This window comes from Eriocheir sinensis, unplaced genomic scaffold, assembly GCF_024679095.1.
Source record: "Eriocheir sinensis breed Jianghai 21 unplaced genomic scaffold, ASM2467909v1 Scaffold939, whole genome shotgun sequence".
Classification (NCBI taxonomy): domain Eukaryota; kingdom Metazoa; phylum Arthropoda; class Malacostraca; order Decapoda; family Varunidae; genus Eriocheir; species Eriocheir sinensis.
In genome coordinates this window covers 49,044-69,792 of record NW_026112318.1, presented here as the reverse complement: position 1 = coordinate 69,792, position 20,749 = coordinate 49,044, and the positions used below count along the sequence as shown (strand labels likewise).

At 47.2% G+C, this 20,749-nt stretch overlaps 1 protein-coding gene across 8 annotated transcripts in view; it reads left to right on the top strand.

Moving 5' to 3' along the window:
* LOC126994962 (uncharacterized) overlaps positions 1 to 20,749 on the top strand; it is a 139,385-nt gene that overhangs the window by 82,890 nt on the left and 35,746 nt on the right. For 3 of the 8 annotated variants that reach the window (XM_050854237.1, XM_050854235.1, XM_050854238.1), the window contains exons 3-4: positions 19,891 to 19,977; positions 20,366 to 20,564. In XM_050854237.1, coding sequence (XP_050710194.1) covers positions 19,898 to 19,977; positions 20,366 to 20,564 — 279 coding nt within the window. In that variant the 5' untranslated portion in view covers positions 19,891 to 19,897. Of the gene's footprint in view, positions 1 to 9,275; positions 9,294 to 19,196; positions 19,285 to 19,890; positions 19,978 to 20,365; positions 20,565 to 20,749 lie in introns of those variants that run through there. The other 5 variants (XM_050854232.1, XM_050854234.1, XM_050854240.1 and 2 more) reach the window with 3 other exon arrangements.

Below are 20,749 nucleotides of genomic sequence, written 5' to 3'. Positions count from 1 at the left end.
CCTAACCTCTCTAATTTAACCTATCACTCTCTCCCCTTCCCTAGCCTACCTTAACAACCTCCCCTCCCTCCCCAGGTGTTCTTCATGCTAACCTGCCGGCTCATCGCTGAGTACCAAATCCACGGAAGGAGAAAGATGGACAAGGCGGCGGCAGCAAAGTCACCCGCCGCAGCCACCGAAGGGAAGGGCAGAAGGAACAGCCGCCAACTCCATTGCTGGCGGCTCCACGTCTCTCTCGTCTCCTCCTCCTCCTCCGCCTCCTCCTCTCTCAACATGGACGGTCGAAAAAAAGGATGTTTAGTGTGGAGGTGTTTGATTGTATGTGGGTTGGTGTTTATAATTTCATTTGTGTGTGTGTGTGTGTGTGTGTGTGTGTGTGTGTGTGTGTGTGTGTGTGTGTGTGTGTGTGTGTGTGTGCTACCCTCCTCCCTCACCCCAATGTTTGTCTCTAGGTGTTTGTAGGCGATAAGATGACCTTTCTTTCTTTCTTTCCTTTATTCTTTCCCTCTTTACAACGTTACCCAGCAAGTAAGTATCGTAACCTTAAACTAATGAAATACAAGTTCGTGAACCCTACCCTCAATTATATTTTGATCTCTGTACGTATAGGCAAGATTACGTCTCTTAAACTAACGATATATAAGTTATGTCAACCTTAACCTGCGAGATGTTTGTATAAGTAACCTCAATTCACTGAGTATGTTTGTATAAGTAACCTCAATTCACTGTATGTTTGTATAAGTAACCTCAATTCACTGGTATGTTTGTATAAAGTAACCTCAATTCACTGGTATGTTTGTTTAAGTAACCTCAATTCATTTCATATTTGTATGTTACAGTGATCTCTGTATGTATAGGAAGATTACATCCTTTAAACTAGCAAAATATAAGTTACATAACCTTACCTTTGAGATATTTGTGTAACCTCAATTCACTGGTATGTTTATTTAAGTAACCTCAATTCATTTCATATGACGTATGTTACTGTGATCTCTATGTATAGTGAAGATTACATCCTTTAAACTACCACAATATAAGTTACGCCAACCTTACCTACGAGATGTTTGTATGAGGTAACCTCAATTAACTCGTATATGTATATTACTTTGACCTGTACGTATACAGAAGATGTGTCATTTAAGCTACCACAATATAAGTTACGTAACCTTACCTAGAGATGTTTGTATAAGTAACCTCATTTCATTTCATATGTTACCTTGATCTGTATGTATAGGGAAGATTATGTCATTTAAACTGATGGAATATAACTTGTCAGCCTTACTTAAGAGATGTTTGTATAAGTAACTTCAATTCACACTTTGATCTCTCGTCGAGGCATGAGTTCGTCAGCCCAGCACTCACTGTTTGCTTATTTCTCGTCTTTACGTAGGCGTAACATTACGATCCTTGTATTGTTGTAGGACTTGTGTTGTGGAGAGAGTATTGCTGTAGGACTTGTGTTGTTAAAAGGAGGAAGTATTGCTGTGGGACTTGTGTTGTGGAGGAAGTATTGCTGTAGGACTTGTGTTGTGGAAGGAAGTATTGCTGTGGGACTTGTGTTATGGAGAGGAAGTATTGCTGCAGGACTTGTGTTGTGGAAGGAAGTATTGCTGTGGGACTTGTGTTGTGGAGAGGAGAGTATTGCTATAGGACTTGTGTTGTGGACAGGAGTATGTGCTGTGGGACTTGTGTTGTGGAGAGGAAGATGCTGTGGGACTTGTGTTGTGGAGGAAGTATTGCTGTGGGACTTGTGTTGTGGAGGAGTGTTGCTGTGGGACTTGTGTTGTGGAGAGGTATTGCTGTGGGACTTGTGTTGTGGAGAGGAAGTATTGCTGTGGACTTGTGTTGTGGAGAGGAAGTATTGCTGTGGGACTTGTGTTGTGGACAGACAAACAACAATATAATCTTATAAGGAAGTAAAGTGTTATAAAATTGCAACAGTTTGTCAGAAGGCCTATTTTTAACACCTTGACTGTGGATTTCCTACAAGAAGACATCACAAGCTTTAGGGTGGAACAAAAAGTGGCTGCTACAATGCAATGATGAAAAATGTAAAGTCTGAACCTTGGGAGGGATATCCAGCACACCAATACCACATGAGGAAACACTCCACTATCCACCACAGAGGAGAGAAAGACCTGGGGTGTATGTTACCAGGCTACAGTGAAGGGATATCCAGCACACCAATACCACATGAAACACTCCACTATCCACCACAGAGGCAGAGAAAGACCTGGGATGTTGCCAGGCTACCACTGAAGGATATCAGCACCAATACCACATGGAACCACTCCACTATCCACCACAGAGGAGAGAAAGACCTGGGTGTATGTTACCAGGCTACCAGTGAAGGGATATTCAGCACACCAATACCACATGGGAAACACTCCACTATCACCACAGAGGCAGAGAAAGACCTGGGAGTGTATGTTACCAGGCTACCAGTGAAGGGATATTCAGCACACCAATACCACATGGGAAACACTCCACTATCCACCACAGAGGCAGAGAAAGACCTGGGAGTGTATGTTACCAGGCTACCACTGAAGGGATATCCAGCACACCAATACCACATGGGAAACACACCAATATCCACCACAGAGGCAGAGAAAGACCTGGGAGTGTATGTTGCTAGGCTACCAGTGAAGGGATATCCAGCATACCAATACCACATGGGAAACGCACCACTATCCACCACAGAGGCAGAGAAAGACCTGGTGTATGTTACCAGGCTACCAATGAAGGGATATCCAGCACACCAATACCACATGGGAAACACTCCACTATCCACCACAGAGGCAGAGAAAGACCTGGGAGTGTAGCTACCAGGCTACCAGTGAAGGGATATCCAACATACCAATACCACATGGGAAACACTCCTCTATCCACCACAGAGGCAGAGAAAGACCTGGGATTATATGTTACCAGAGCTACCAGTGAAGGGATATCCAGCACACCAATACCACATGGGAAACACTCCAATATCCACCACAGAAGTAGAGAAAGACCTGGGGTGTATGTTGCCAGGCTACCAGTGAAGGGATATCCAGCACACTGATACCACATGGGACACACTTCACTATCCACCACAGAGGCAGAGAAAGACCTTGGGTGTATGTTGCCAGGCTACCAGTGAAGGGATATCCAGCACCAATACCACATGGAAACACTCCTATCCACCACAGAGGCAGAGAAAGACATGGGAGTGTATGTTTCAAGGCTACCACTGAAGGTATATCCAGCACACCAATACCATATGGGAAACACGCCACTATCCACCACAGAGGCAGAGAAAGACCTGAGTGTATGTTGCCAGGCTACCAGTGAATGGATATCCAGCACACCAATACCACATGGGTAACACTCCACTATCCACCACAGAGGCAGAGAAAGACCTGGGATTATGTTACCAGGCTACCAGTGAAGGGATATCCAGCACACTAATACCACTGGGAAACACTCCACAATCACCACAGAGGCAGAGAAAGGACTGGGAGTATAATTATGTTACCAGGCTACCAGTGAAGGGATATCCAGCACACCAGTACCACATGGGAAACACTCCACTTTCCACCACAGAGGCAGAGAAAGACCTGGGAGTGTATGTTGCCAGGCTACCAGTGAAGGATATCCAGCACACGACCACATGGGAAACACTTCACTATCCACCACAGAGGCAAAGAAAGACCTTGGAGTGTATGTTACCAGGCTACCAGTGAATGGATATCCAGCACACCAATACCACATGGGAAACACGCCAATATCCACCACAGAGGCAGAGAAAGACCTGGAGTGTGTGTTGCCAGGCTACCAGTGAAGGATATCCAGCACACCAATACCACATGGGAAACACGCCAATATCCACCACAGAGGCAGAGAAAGACCTGGGAGTGTATGTTACCAGGCTACCAGTGAAGGGATATCCAGCACACAGATACCACATGGGACACACTACACTATCCACCACAGAGGCAGAGAAAGACCTTGGAGTGTATGTTACCAGGCTACCAGTGAAGGGATATCAACATACCAACACCACATAGGAAACACTCCACTATCCACCACAGAGGCAGAAAGACCTGGGATTATATGTTACCAGGCTACCAGTGAAGGATATCCAGCACACCAATACCACATGGGAAACACGCCAATATCCACCACAGAGGCAGAGAAAGACCTGGGAGTGTATGTTACCAGGCTACCAGTGAAGGGATATCCAGCACACTGATACCACATGGGACACACTTCACTATCCACCACAGAGGCAGAGAAAGACCTTGAGTGTATGTTACCAGGCTACCAGTGAAGGGATATCCAGCACACCAATACCACATGGTAAACACTCAATATCCACCACAGAGGCAGAGAAAGACCTGGGAGAGTATGTTGCCAAGCTACCACTTAAGGCATATCCAGCACACGTATACCACATGGGACACATTCCACTATCCACCACAGAGGCAGATAAAGACCTGGGAGTGTATGTTACCAGGCTACCAGTGAAGGGATCTCCAGCACACAAATACCACATGGGAAACACTCACTATCCACCACAGAGGCAGAGAAAGACCTGAGTGTATGTTGCCAGGCTACCAGTGAAGGGATATCAGCACACCAATACCACATGGTAACACTCGACTATCCACCACAGAGGCAGAGAAAGACCTGGGAGTGTATGTTACCAGGCTACCAGTGAAGGGATACCAACATACCAATACTACATAGGAAACACTCCACTATCTACCACAGAGGCAGAGAAAGGCCTGGGAGTATAATTATGTTACCAGGCTACCAGTGAAGGATATACAGCACACCAATACCACATGGAAACACTCCACTATCCACCATACAGGCAGAGAAAGGCCTTGGAGTGTATTTTACCAGGCTATTGGTGAAGGGATATCCAGCACACCAATACCACATGGGAAACACTCCACTATCCACCATAGAGGCAGAAAGTCCTAGAGGTGTATGTTGCCAGGCTACCAGTGAAGGATATCCAGCACACCAGTACCACATGGAAACACTCCTATCCACCACAGAGGCAGAGAAAGGCCTGGGTGTATGTTACCAGGCTACCAGTGAAGGGATATCCAGCACACCAGTACCATATGGGAAACACTCCACTATCCACCACAGAGGCAGAAAGGCCTGGGAGTATAATTATGTTACCAGGCTGCCAGTGAAGGCAAAATCAAATTTTTTTTTTTTTTTTTTTTTTACATATGGCCTACAGCGCCGGTAGGCTAATCCATATGAGCCTGATGGTCGGCCCTAGCCCGTCATGGCGCAGGCAATTGTTTATAGTGGTGCCATTATTATTATTGGCTCATGCTGCCCCCTGGAGCTCATTCTTGATTCCACTTGTGCTGCAGAGTTTCTTCTACCGTCTGGGTTGATAGGTGGTCTTCAGGACAGCATGTGGGTAGTCTTAGGGCACTCGGCGGTGACTGAAAAATCCCATGTGGTTAGCGGCGGATTCGAACCATCATGGACAACGCACCGAATGCGAGGCTGGCACTAACCACTCAGCCACTGCCTCCCTGAATGTATGCCTACATTTTTTATGGTAAAGGAAACAGCTGAGGGCAGTAAATGAAGCAGGAGTCACATCACGGCAGCCACTATAAATAAAGTTCGCCCGTTCCGCTAATGGGCTGGGGCCGTCCAAGAGGGCCTACTGGTTCTACAGGCAGACAGGGGATAGACAGGAAGCTGATGAGAAAATAGAATTCCCAAACCAATTCTGGTGTGTGTCTTTATGCATGTGTGTGTGTGTGTGTGTGTGTGTGTGTGGAGTAGAACAAACAAACAAAAAACATAGACCAATAGTTACATTAGGAAGACATACTCAAAAAGGAAAAAAACTTATTCATGGAAACCAACAAGGAAAGGTTAGATACTGAGGAAGGAGGAAGAACAAAGGGGTGGAATAAGATAACATGTGCTTGTGTGCTTAGAACTGAGTGTTGGAAGATCAAGACAGGAAGGAAGGGCATGATTGCAGGCTGCTGGAAAATACAATACAATACATTACGATAGATTACAGTATGGAAAGTATGTACCTGCCTCTAATAGTACATACTGAGGATGATATGTAGCTACTTCTTCCATCCTCACAATTAATACAGGAAGGAAGGGCATGATTGCAGGCTGCTGGAAAGTACAAAAAGATACATTGCAATAGATTACAATATGGGATAATAGTGTGGCTACTTCTCTAATAGTATATACAGAGGATGATATGTAGCCTTCTTCCATCCTCACAATTAATACAGGAAGGAAAGGCATGATTGCAGGCTGCTGGAAAGTACAAAAAGATACATTGCAATAGATTACATCATGGAATAATAGTGTGTAGCTATACTAATACAGAGGATAATATGTAGCTACTTCTTCCAGACAGTAAGTAACAGCATAATTGCAAACCTCTGGAAGATACAAAGTGACACAAAGTGAAAACATAATTGGAAGCTGCTGCTGGAAATTACGAAAAGGACATTACGAGATGAAACACAACAGACCAGCGTGCTTCCTCCTTCCTCTGAATTATGGCAAAATCTCTTGGACAGGAACTGAAAAGAAAATGACAAACTGTTGGAAAAATACAAAGAACTACTGGGAAAGAAATGGATGCAAGGTGATAGATTATGTTATGAAATGGGAAAATAATACATGAACTAACTGTCCCTTCCCCTGAATAGAGACACATAAGCTAATGCCAAAAAAATAAAGACACTAGACCAGTGGCTCCCAAACTTTTCACATGATGCCCCCTATTGATTTATAAGAAATCCTCACGCCCCACATCATTTGTTACTCCTTCGTGTGTGTGTGTGTGTGTTTATTTCTTGCAAAATTGCAATTTTTGGCAGATGGAATCACGCCCTCTCTTTACCTAGCTCACGCCCCCCAAGGAGGCATGCCCCTCAGATTGGGAACCACTGCACCAGACGATAGATTGTCATGAAATAGGGCAATGATATGTGGGTCATCAGTACAGGTGTGGGGTCATCAGAGCAGGTGTAGGGTTGGCAGGGCAGGTGTGGGCCCATACAGGATTAGTGTCAGGACAGGTGTGGGGCTGTCATGGCAGGTGTGGGATTTTCAGGGCAGGTGTGAGGATGTCAGGGCAGGTGTGGGATTGTCAGGCCAGGTGTGGGGCTGTCAGGGCAGGTGTGGTGTCATCAGTGCAGGTTTGGGGTCGTCAGGGTAGGTGTGGGGCCATCATGGAAGGTGTTGGATCGTCAGGGCAGGTGTGGGGCTTTCAAAGCAGGTGTGAGGATTTCAGGGCAGGTGTGGGATTGTCAGAGCAGGTTTGGGGCTGTCAGGGCAGGTGTGGTCTCGTCAAGGCAAGTGTGGGTGTGTCAGGGCTGGTGTTGTGTCATCAGTGCAGGTTTGGGGTCGTCACGGTAGGTGTGGGCCCATCATGGGAGGTGTTGGATCGTCACGGCAGGTGTGGGGCCGTCATACTCATAGATACTCACAGATGACTTCTGGAAGAGGCCCCTTCAGGCCTGTGACTCCAGTTCCAAACTTACTATATCCTGGTCTGGGTGCCGGACGCGCTGGCCAGCTTCAATACTTGCTCTGTGAGGGCAGATATGTGGGGCCATACGTCAATGCAGGTGTGGGTTGTCAAGGCAGGTGTGGGGCCGTACATCACGGCAGGTGTGGGGCTGTCAAGGCAGGTGTGGGACTGTCAGGGCAGGTGTGGGACTGTCAAGGCAGGTGTGGGGCTGTCGATCAGGGCAAGTGTGGGATCGTCATGGCAGGTGTGGGACTGTCAGGGCAGGTGTGATCGAGGTTGTCAGGGCAGGTGCGCGCGATTGTCATGGCAGGTGTGGGGCCATCATTGCTGGTGTGGGACTGTTAGAGCAGGTGTGGGGCCATCATTGCTGGTGTGGGACTGTTAGAGCAGGTGTTGGGCCATCATGGCAGGTGGTGAGCGATCATGGCAGGTGTGGGACTGTCATGGCAGGTGTGGGGCCATCATGGCAGGTGTGGGACTGTCAGGGCAGGTGTTGGGCCATCATGGCAGGTGTGGGACTGTCAGGGCAGGCGTGGGACTGTCAGGGCAGGTGTTGGGCCGTCACGGCAGGTGTGGGACTGTCAGGGCAGGTGTTGGGCCGTCACGGCAGGTGTGGGACTGCCATGGCAGGTGTGGGGCCGTCATGGCAGGTGTGGGACTGTCAGGGCAGGTATTGGGCCGTCATGGCAGGTGTGGGACAGTCAGGGCGGGTGTGGGGGCATCATGGCAGGTGTGGGACTGTCAGGGCAGGTGTTGGGCCGTCATGGCAGGTGTGGGACAGTCATGGCAGGTGTGGGGCCGTCATGGCAGGTGTGGGACTGTCAGGGCAGGTGTTGGGCCGTCACGGCAGGTGTGGAACTGTCAGGGCAGGTGTTGGGCCGTCAGGGCAAGTGTGCGATCGTGAGGGCAGGTGTGGCCGTGTGGGGGCGTCATGGCAGGTGTGGGACTGTCCCGGCAGGTGTGGGGCCGTCATGGCAGGTGTGTGACTGTCAGGGCAGGTACGTGTTGGGCGGTCATGGCAGGTGTGCGACTGTCAGGGCAGGTGTGGGCCCATCCGGGCAGGTGTTCGGCCGTCAGGGCAGGTGTGGGCCCGTCAGGGCAGGTGTGGGGCCGTCATGGCAGGTGTGGGACTGTCAGGGCAGGTGTGGGGCTGCCAGGGCAGGCGTGTGCATGGGGCCGTCAGGGCAGGTGTGTTGCCGTCATGGTGCCTTCCTGTGGTCAGGGGCCGTCTGTCTTGCCCATAATTCCGCCCCAACCTTACCTATGACACACACCCGTGTAAGGCATTGTGCTGCCAAAACATGTGTGTGTATTGTACGCAGGAAATGACGATCCCCCCAACCTTACGTACCCTTATACCCGTATAATGCACTGCACTGCCAGATTCGTGTTGCCTTGGGTACCTGGCTATACAGTAACCAGCAGATAACATTATTTCGTCTGATGTGGAAATATATTTACAATTTGTATCGTTTGTGGTCCAATGTAGCGTGTTTGAGGCTCGTGCGTGTAGCAGAAAGTTCAGTTAGCAACGCTGCCAGGTGACAACAACAGCACGCGCCGAGGCCCGAGCAGCATCCCTTCTGGCCCTGCCCAACCAGCCCCCTAAAACACCCCAGAAGAAGAAGACGACGAAGGCTCCACACCCACGGGCCAGCGCTGGGGACCTGCTGGCCAGCGACACCTCAGCCCCAACACTGCCAGGACAACACCTCCACCACCGCCGCCGGGAAGTCTTAACCTTCTCATGCAGCAGAAGTAGGTAAGCTGTCCTGCACAAGACAGGCCGCCCTCCACTCCTTAAGAACATAAGAACATAGGGAAACTGCAAGAGGCCGGGTGGCCCACACAGGGCAGCTCCAGAATCCCCCCCACTACTCACGATGGCTGAGGTGTAGTTACAGGGGTTGCAGGTAGAGGCTTGATCCTCGTTATACCGGCGGTACTAGGCACGCATCCAGTACCCGTCACCCTACTGCACCCACACCTCACTGCCACCTGTCGTCCTCGTCCATGTAGCTATCCAGGGTTAAGATTCGTTTTAGGTCCGTGCCAGTATCTCATTACCTACTTTATGAAACATCAGTATCTCTTCATATATATTTTCGGCAAAACTTAAGAATAACCACTACAAACCAATATTCGTAGTAATTTAGCACGTGAAAGAATTATCATTATAATGCATTTTCGTATACGTTTTACCTTGGGGAGGGGCCAGGGGGGCAAGCCTCTTTAATTATAGAGTTAGGTGGCTTGGATTTTCTAAGTCCATTGTTATTGTTTCACAACCGCCTCTATACACAGACTGAGCCTCATACCTGCCTTGCAGTGCACCCTACAAACTAGTTCCTAAGTCAGTAATATCCAAAATGCGCATGGATTATAACAATTTCGGACAAAAAAACGGTCTTTTAAGAGTTTTACGTTATTTTTTTTTCTATATTAAAGCAACTAATGCCGCAGCTATTTGTATTTTCTAATACATTCGTAAAATGTTACTACGCGAGGGTATCAGCGGCGGCACCTAACGGTGGGTTCCTGAAGTCAGTTGTTTTCAAGCCGCCATAATGGATGGAAGCCCGACACTCACTCCCTGAAAATATCCGTCTACTTTACCTTCGGTAAGTGTTAACTGAGTATTTAACCTCTTTATTGGTGTGCATGTAGGTTGACAAAGGATCGATTACTATCCCAGTACGGGTCCAACAAAGACAGGCGTGTCATGTGTCACATGGTGTGACAAGCACGTGTCAGAAAACAAGCGGATATTGTTCAATGCGAGATACTTTTAGTGGAGTTTGAGTAAAATGGAGGCCAGGGTCATACGTAGCAGTCGGTAAGTCACTCGCGTCAATTAACAGCAGGGCGTCAGTTCGATCTGGATGACAGCTGTCACAAATCTGTTTTATTTTGTACCTTAAAATACTAGGTAAAAATTATCTAGCATCAACTTACAAGAAGTGGGGTTAACCATCAGTATTGTACCATATGTAATTATGAAACATGACATTTCCCAAGAGTTGCTCGACTACGATTGGGGTGGTGATGGGGTTCAACTCGCTGACCATCCAATTGCACGCCCTACACTCGTCAACAGACCGCTTCTGGCTGCTTTCGTTATATAGGAATAGATTAAAGAGTATACGTTAGAATTTCCTTTCTTTAGAGACTAGGATTTTTCCCGATTTTGGGGATTTTGTAGGGACATTTGAAAGCCCATTTTCAGTGATTTGGCCGTCCACCACCAAAACCACTGTTCCCTACAGGATTAATCGAGCTAACGACCACCAAAACCACAGCTCCCTAAAGGGATTAATCGAGCTAACGCCGCCGCTTAAAATAGCGCATTCATTACCTGCCGTATGAAGCATCACTAGGTCTTCATATATTTTTTTCTACAAACGTTTGGTTAGCGACGATGCGCTTGGTTAGCAGTGCGCAGTTAGCGATGAATGCGGCTTGGTTAGCGATAGTGCGGCTTGGTTAGCGATGAATGCGGCTTGGTTAGCGATGGTATGCTTGGTTGGCGACTAGCCCACGCATGTGAGACCAGGTCCACCAGCGTGGTTATTTTATTTTTAGAACACGCAGCCCAACGGCTGCCGTGCTGAGCGGTATAGCCTGGGCCTGTTCAGCCAGTCCTGGATGACCTTGAGTCATGGCTCAGGGCTGTTTTGGAGTGGTTAGCGATGGTATGATTGGTTAGCGATTAGCCGCATGTGAGTATACAGTATCACGGTAGGGATTTTCCTTACTTTCGAGACTAGGAATTTTTCCTGATTTAGGGATTTTCTAGGAAATTTTGGAAGGCCATTTTCAGTGATATGGGCTCCCCCAATACCCGGTTCCCCATAGTTCCCCAGGCTTGTCTTGGGGATTGGGGGCTGGAGTAGTGGAGGGTGGAGTGGTGATTCTCAAGATTTACCGTTTGGTTGGAGTAGTTTAAATATGCTCCCGACCCTAAACCCTCTGAGCTATTTTATGGCTGCGGCTGGAGCCTCGCGGCCAGCACCAGGAACGCTGGCCTGTAAACATTATCCCCTATTTTCAAGAGTAAAAAAAAAAAGTCCTTAAATTGGATTTTCAAAGCGTTTCCATGACTGTTGAAGGTTTGTAGAAAAGATATATGAAGAGATACTGAGGTTTCTTAAAGTAGATTATGAGATACTGGCACGGACCTAATACGAATCTTTACCCTATCCAGTCTACTCTTAAAACAAGCTATCGTCCCTGCACTAACTATGTGATTGCTGAGTCTATTCTATTCCCCACCACCTATTACTCAACCAATGCTTGCCTATATCTCCTAAATCTATACTTTTCTAATTTAAATCCATTACTGTGAGTTCTATCCTGCTGGCTAATTCTCAGTACTTTACTTATATCGCCTTTGTTGTAACCCTTGACCCATTTGAATACTTCTATCAGATCTCCCCGCACTCTTCGGCTCTCTAGTGAATGTAAGTTTAGATGTTTCAGCCTATTTTGATATGGGAGGTTCCTCAGCCCCTGAGTCATCTTGGTCATCCTCCTCTGAACTGATTCTAGCAAGTTGATGTCCATTCTGTAGAGGCAGCTCCTTTGACCCTAAGGTCCGTGTATCTAACCCCACCTAATATCGCTGTCCATGAATTTATCTAGTCTATTTTTGAATGTGACAATTGTATTGGCACTCACCACGTGACTGCTAAGCCTATTCCACTCATCCACCACCCTGTTTGTAAACCAATTTTGCCTGTGTCCCTGTTGAATCTGAATTTATCCAGTTTAAACCCATTACTTCGTGTCCTACTCGGTTCTCTTACCAACAAAACCTTATGAATGTCTCCTTTATTAAAGCCCTTCATCCATTTATAAACCTCGATCATGTCTCCATGCACCCTTCGCCTTTCTAGAGAATGCAAGTTTAACTGTTTGAGTCTTCCCTTGTATGGCAAGTTTCTCAACCCCTGAATCATCTTAGTCATCCTCCTCTGCACGATTCTAACATTTTGATATCCATTCTATAGTAAGGTGACCAGAACTGAACGCATAGTCAAGATGAGGTCTAACTAATGCTAAATATAGTTTGAGGAAGACTTCGGGGCTTTTGTTGCTTACGCTCCTTGAAATAAATCCCAGTACCCTATTTGCTCGATATCTAGCTTGAATGCATTGTGCCCTTGGACGGAGATCAGAGCTCACTAAGACCCCTAAATCCTCTACCACCCAGACCTGCTTTTGAGAGTGTCATTTAAGCAATAGTTATGTGAGGGTTGTTCTACCTACAGTCAGAATACTGCACTTCCCTACATTGAACTCCATCTGCCATTTATCCACCCAGTCATACAATCTGTTGAGTTCACCCTGGAGAATACTAGCGTCCTGATCCGACTCAATTACTCTACCAATCTTGGTATCATCTGCAAATTTACTAACATCACTACCATAGCTGGGCACGATAACAGAAAACCTTATAACCGATAACTGATAATGAAAAACCTTAACGGTGATAACCGATATTCGTTAAATGGAGACACAAATATAGGAGATAACGATACCGATATAAATCCACAATTCCGATACTAGCTTGTGATAAGTCCGATGGTAAAACGATACTATATTGATATTTCAAATAAAAACATAGATGAATTCAAATTTTCATGATCCGTATTTTAGAAAACTTACAAAACCTGAAAACCACATGTTGACACGTACATATGGACGGTAATACTAAAGCAGCTTGAACCGGTGTTGTGTTATTTGGCGTCCCCACCGTCAAAAGCTGGCGCTTTTGTTTACAAACACTGGTCGCTCGTGAACTGCGCATGCTCAGACCAGCAAGCGTGAACCTGTACAGTCTCACAAAGCTTTAAACCGTAATTAAGAGTTGCTGGAAGGCTGAATCAGACATACAGTACCGCTACCACCATCCTCGCTGTTTCTAGAGCGACACTCGATCTATACGAGTTGTATTTATATGTACAGAGTGTCGTTCTAGAAACAGCGAGATAATGATGATCTATGTTTAATTCAGCTTTCCAGCAACTCTTAATGTGTTAAAAGCTTTGTGAGACTGTACAGGTCTACACTTACTGGTCGGAGCATGCAAGTCCTGAACAAATTTGTAACAATGAACGATAAAATAACACAACACCGGTGCCTTCAATACCATGGCATGCTCACAAACGAATATGGAATATCAAATTTGAGGCAGTGAATAATCATTCTGGGGCAAAGTTAAATGATTTTCTCTTTAATATATTCCTTTTTGAGTAACATAAAAATAACCTAGTGTTTTAATTTTGATGATCTAAGTAGTCCCTTAGCTCCTCCCTCATGTTGCATGTGACCTTTTCTTCATTTGATGTTCCTAGCCTCAAAGCACTGCACTTTTCAGGGTGGAACTCAACAACCACTTCCCGACCAATGTTGCATCCTGTAGAGATCTTCCTGCAGTCTAACACAGTCCTCTCTCTTACCAGTTTGTCTCGATAACTGATGACTGCGTATTTTGAGTAATTATCAAACCCAAAAGTCAGACCCACGTCTGCACCAAATAACTTTTTCATATTGGTTACTTTATTCAATTAGTGCGAATTCAGTTAGCGCGACGCGTTCATCCACCTAATTCTCGCTAAATGGGGCTCTACTGTATAATACAGAATGTGTCGTCGGCTGTAGGCATATGCAGGCACGGATATGGGGTGGGGAGCCAGATGACCAGGCCCCCCAAAAAAATATTAGGATAACTAAAATATTTGAAATATCCATGAATTGAGAAAACATAAAATATATTTAAGATACCCTAAGAAGCTAGAGAGGTGGGGAGGCGAAGCCGGCCGCCCGCTAGATAGCTCTGGGCTGTCCTCAAACTTTAAAAATTCCTCCTCTGTGGTTCCTTGGGCTTTACTATGCGGAGGTGGACGGGATGCTCAGGCAAGATTTAAATTTTTCGGTGTCTGATGTAATTTTCACTCCTGCAGGGCCAGGGCACAATGGGCACCCGCTCTTATGGCCCGCACTCATCTAACAATCTATATACTAGTACAGGGCCGTAGTACGCCGTACCTAGGGGGAGGGCTGGGAGTGTTGGATGCCCCCCATCTGCTAAAATGTCCACTTTCTGGGAGAGTCAAAACGAAAACTGGTACCTTTCTGTTGCATTTCTGGAGAACTCAGGATTTTCTTTATTTATTTTCAGTATTTAAGTTCGGAATCATATATTGAATATTATAGAGTAAGATTTAAAGGCCTAGGAAAAAATCTGTGACCTCATTCCTCACATGCAAGCAGAAAGTGAATTTTAGTGCAGGCCACTATCATCATTCGGCACTTGGAAGAGGAAATAAGGAAGACTTCCTTGCCTTTGTGCGTGCTCATGACCTCACCGGTAAAGGTTTAGCCTGGCTCCTTTTGCACCGTTGAAGACCTCGGATTGAACATGGCCAAGTGCAGGGGACTTGGTTTCGATGGAGCAAGTGCCATGGTGGGAACATTCAAAGGGTGTGCGCAGTACTCATGAAGAAGTACACCCTGGCCAAGCCAATCCACTGCTTGACAGAATCTTGTACTGGCAGGCGTGTGGCGTCAAAGAAGTGAAGATCGCTCTTCAAACACTGACCCAGGTGTACAACCTGACCCAGGTGTACAACACTGACCCAGGTGTATAACACTGACCCAGGTGTACAACACTGACCCAGGTGTACAACACTGACCCAGGTGTACAACCTGACCCAGGTGTACAACACTGACCCAGGTGTACAACACTGACCCAGGTGTACAACCTGACCCAGGTGTACAACACTGACCCAGGTGTACAACACTGACCCAGGTGTACAACACTGACCCAGGTGTACAACACTGACCCAGGTGTACAACATGGCCCAGGTGGTAAAACCTGACCCAGGTGTACAACCTGACCTCGGTGTACAACACTGACCCAGGTGTACAACCTGACCCAGGTGTACAACACTGACCCAGGTGTACAACCTGACCCAGGTGTACAACACTGACCCAGGTGTACAACCTGACCCAGGTGTACAACACTGACCCAGGTGTACAACACTCACCAAGTTTTAAACCCTGACCCAGGTGTACAACACTGACCCAGGTGTACAACACTGACCCAGGTGTACAACACTGACCCAGGTGTACAACACTGACCCAGGTGTACAACCTGACCCAGGTGTACAACACTGACCCAGGTGTACAACACTGACCCAGGTGTACAACTTCGTTCATCCTTCAAATATGCGCTCTCTCCGGTTCACAGAGGTTGTCAAGGTTACCTCGGCCAAGCGCAGCTTGTTCCCCTGTGCCCCACCAGGTGGATTGAGAGGCATGACAGAATGATTGTTTTCGTTGAATTTCTGCCTGTCATCGCTGTTTGTCTAGAGGAGGAACTTGACGACACTGATGGGCTCCTTCTCATCGCCATACGTGTTTCCTGCTTTCTCGTTGGACTGGTTGTAGTGGGTGTATATTGGCACATACTCTCGAGCGAGCCAAACTTCAGAGGAAAGATGGCGACCTGGTGTCAGCCGATGCCGTGGCATCAAGACCATTTTGCCAAGTTCAGAGCAGATGCGGAGAATCATTTTCACGACGTGTTCACAGCGGAAGAACTTTTTGGTCGAGGTGGGGTCAACGCATGACACCATCCCTGTGCCATGACTCTGTGGACGACAGACCCAGCGATCAAATGTTCCGTGCGAGAATGCTGAGGAGTAATACCGCCAGGCGGTGTACATTCCGTTCGTGGACCACATCTTGGCTGAGTTGATGAGTCGGTTCGGTGACGACACAGTGCCTGTCGCACTTCAGCCAATCTTTGCAAATGTGTTACCTCAATCCCATGTAAAAGAAGCCCTATAAGAATTCCTTTTTATCTTCAGCTGCGTCTAATTTCACATAATAGCTCTTTTTTGTAAAGGTCAGGTTTGTAATTTATATATGACCTGTATTATGATCACCCTTGCTGCTTACATAGCGAAATAAACATTTAGTTTTCTTGGTGATCGTATGGTGATGATTTCTACCTGTTCAGATCTGCCTTTTTACGGGTCGGATGTGCAATTTGAATTGTTTCTTGTTATTGCTTGCCAGCTTAATATTGATTGCACTTCATAAATAGATACAAGAAAAATTCATTTGTCACATATCGTTGATTGCTCGGAGCTGCGGATTTTAAGCAAGAACCGCCATCACTATCCATTGATCTTCACTGTTTGAGGCTGTCGCTAACTTATGAAATTTTACCAGCGGGCTCCCCAAAATTGATTTTCTGGATCCGCCTGCTTTGTTCCTCGTGTCGACTGTTATATCAACTGTTTTGCTTTCCACTGCTTCATTAATCACACTCTTGACTTCCTCCCCAACTTTCTGCTTGACTTCATCAATCCTAGATTTGAACTCACTGTTCACTTGAGACCTGATATCATCTCTAATTTCCTCCTTCAGATTCTTGACATCACTCTTGATCTCCTCTAATGCCTCAGTGGTTTTAGTTTCCAGGGCATCCATACGTCTTTCTACTTTATCCTGTCTCTTGGATGTGTTGGTTACTTGTTTGAACAATTTCCCATAACAATATCGCATTTGGTACAATACCAGTGAATCTTACTTACTTGATTGCTGCTCAGGAAATTATACACTGCCTCAGTGACCTCCTCACACTTTATGTGGTGCCACATTTCACATAGTTCACAGCCTAGAGCCTTGTCTTCCTCACCAACCTTAACCTTACAGACTGGGCATGTGTCTGTTTGTTTATCTCGTCGCTATCGTCTGCCCCTGTCAGCTGATCATCCCCCCCCAGCAGCAAGGCTTGTTTTGCCAGATCAACAGTATCCTTGGTTTTTGTGCCCGCCTGCTTACTAGACGGATTATTCTTGGAACGATTCATTCTTCTGGCAATATTACTATTGGAGAATTCCTTCACTTTTACAGAGCTCTCACGGGCACGTCCACCCTCGACCACGACCACGGACCCTAGGCCTCCGGTGTGTAGAGGAAAAGAGAACAAGGAAAGAACGAGGACAACAGCAACACACTCAGCCGCTGCAAAGGTTGGGGCCGCCTCATCTGCAGGGCTGGACAGCAGCATGAGTGGCCAGGACAAGCAGGAGCAGACTGCTGCAGGGGCAGGAGGTCAGTGGTCACCAGTTGAAGCAACTTGTTGCTGGCAACTCCAGCAACAAAGGAGAGAGGAAGTTTGTGTGTCTGGAGTGTGGAAAAGAATTAATCACAAGGGGAGGCCTCAGATATCACACCTTTACACACACTGGTGTGAAGAAGTATGAATGTAAGGAATGTGGGAAACTATTCATCCAGAAGAGTACCCTTGATACACACACCCTTACACACACTGGTGTGAAGAACTATGAATGTAAGGAATGTGGGAAACTATTCACCCTGAAGGGTCACCTTGATAGACACACCCTTACACACACTGGTGTGAAGAACTATGAATGTAAGGAATGTGGGAAACTATTCACCCTGAAGGGTCACCTTGATACACACACCCTTACACACACTGGTGTGAAGAACTATGAATGTAAGGAATGTGGGAAAAAATTCATCCGGAAGAGTACCCTTGATAGACACACCCTTACACACACTGGTGTGAAGAACTATGAATGTAAGGAATGTGGGAAACTATTCATCCTGAAGAGTCACCTTGATACACACACCCTTACACACACTGGTGTAAAAAGTCATGAGTGTGAAGAGTGTGGGAAGAGGTTCAGTGTGAAGCAGACACTCAATGAACACGTCTTCAGGCACTATGGCCTTAGAGAGTTCAAGTGTGATGTTTGTGGAAAGCTCTTTAAGACAAAGAGAGACATTGCCAGGCACATGAAGATCCACTTCTGAAGTGTGTCTGCCTACAGTAGTGATAGTGACCAAGGTAGGGAAGGGGATGGGAGGGAGAGGAAGGGAAGAGAGAGGAAGGCAAGGCTGCAGTAGGGAAGGGAAGGCTAGCCCAAGAACGGGAAGGGAAGGAAAGGGAAGGCAGAGCAAGGGAAGGAAATCCCAAGGAAGGAAAAGGAGAGTAATGTGGTGTGGCTGGGTGTGGTGTGGTGTGGCTGGGTATGGTGTATGGTGTGTGGTGTTACTGGGTGTTGTTTGTGGTGTGTCTGTGTATGGTGTGTGTGGTGCGGCTGGGTATGGTGTGGTGTGTGGTGGGGCTGGGTGTGGTATGGTGTGGTGTGGTGTGTGGTGAGGCTGGGTGTGGTGTGTGGTGCGGCTGGGTGTGGTGTGGTGTGGTGCGGCTGGGTGTGGTGTGTGGTGTGGTGCAGTGTGGTGTGTGGTGTGGTGTGGTGTGGTGTGGTGTGGTGTGGTGTGGTGTGTGCTGTGGTGTGGGGTGGTGTGGCATGGTGTGGTGTGTGGTGTGGGGTGGTGTGGTGTGGTGTGGTGTGGTGTGTGGTGCGGCTGGGTTTGGTGTGGTGTGGTGTGTGGTGCGGCTGGGTATGGTGTGGTGTGGTGTGTCGTGCGGCTGGGTGTGGTGTGTGGTGCAGCTGGGTTTGGTGTGGTGTGTGGTGTGGCTGGGTATGGTGTGGTGTGGTGCGGCTGGGTATGGTGTGGTGTGGCTGGGTATGGTGTGGTGTGATGTGTGGTGTGGTGTGGTGTGGTGTGGTAGGATTTGACTCGGGGACTTTTTTTACCTCGCTGTTGGTGGTGTTTGCAGAAGGACAAGCAGGACCCGGACGGTGACATCATTATGAGGCTTGAGTACGGTCTCCTGAACTCCTCGTCCCTGGAGCTGATTGGTGAGTTGGCGACCCTGTTTTTTCTTTTTTCGCATGTCTCTCTGTCTCTATCTCTGGTTGTGGCTTTTAATTGATGGGTCTGTCTATGTCTGTGTGTCTGGTTGTTTTATTAATTTGCTTCTCATTTTCTCTCTCTCTGTCTGGGTCTCTCTATGTCTTTGTCTCTGTTTTTCTCTCATTTTCCCTCCCTGTGTGTCTCTGTCTCTCTTGATGTTTTATTTGCTTCTCATTTTCTCTCTCTGTCTGTGTGTCTGTCTCTCTGTGTCTTTGTCTGTCTCTGTCTCTCTCTGGATTTCTGTAGCTTTTATTTATTTTTACAACAAAGGAGACGGCTCAAGGGCAACAAAAAGTGCATAGAAAAAAAAGGCCCGCTACTCACCGCTGCCATAATAGACGAAAGTAAAGAGTGGCCAAGAGAGAGGTCAATTTGTGGTGGAGAGGTGTCTTGATAATGGCTGTTTTATGTCTACTTCTCATTTGGTCTCTGTCTGTCTCTGTCTCTGGGTTTCTGTAGCTTGTAGTGATAGTTCTCTCTCTCTCTCTCTCTCTCTCTCTCTCTCTCTCTCTCTCTCTCTCTCTCTCTCTCAACCCGTACGCTCTCAACAGCGCGGAGATGGTGGTGAGCATAGCCAAGGGGTGCAAGGAGGAGGTGTGCAAAGTGGACATGCAGACCGAGGTGGCGTTCCTGGATGGGTGAGTCCGAGGGGGATGGGAGGAGAATGTGTGTTAAGATGCGATTGGTTCAGCTGTGTCAAAGTTCTCAAGCTCTGTTCAAGTCTTCCATCCTCAAACTTCACTTGTAATCTTGTCTTAACCTCACTTTCCAGCAATAACAGTTCAGTCTGAGGGGGATGGAATGCCATCAGTTAAGCTGCGTCAAAGTTCTGAAGCTCTGTTCAAGTCTCCCATCCTCAAACTTTCTCTTGTCTTAACCTCACTTTCCAGGAATAACAGTTTGGTCCGAGGGGGATGGGATGCGAATGTGTGTTAAGATGCGATCAGTTAAGCTGTGTCAAAGTTCTCAAGCTCTGTTCAAGTCCTCAAACTTCACTTGTAATCTTATCTTAACCTCACTTTCCAGCAATAACAGTTCGGTCATCATAGGCAAGATCAACCGGCTTGAGGTGACAGCAAGCAACAAGGGGGAACACGTGTACCTCCCCAGCCTAATGGTGAGCCTGGCGCCGCCCCTCGTGGTCTTCCAGCCTCCTCACCAGTGCATCTTCCACTCCTCCGAGCTTGTGTATAACTTGACCAACCCTCTGAAGAGCAGTGCTGAGGTGAGTGAGGGAAGGGAACGGAAGGGAAGGGAGAGGAAAGGAAGGGAAGGCTGAGAAAGGGAAGGGAAGAGAAGGGAAGGTCAAGGAAGGGAAGGGAAGAGAAGGGAAGGTCAAGGAAGGGAAGGGAAGAGAAGGGAAGGTCAAGGAACAGAAGGGAAGGTCAAGGAAGGAAAGGGAAGAGAGAG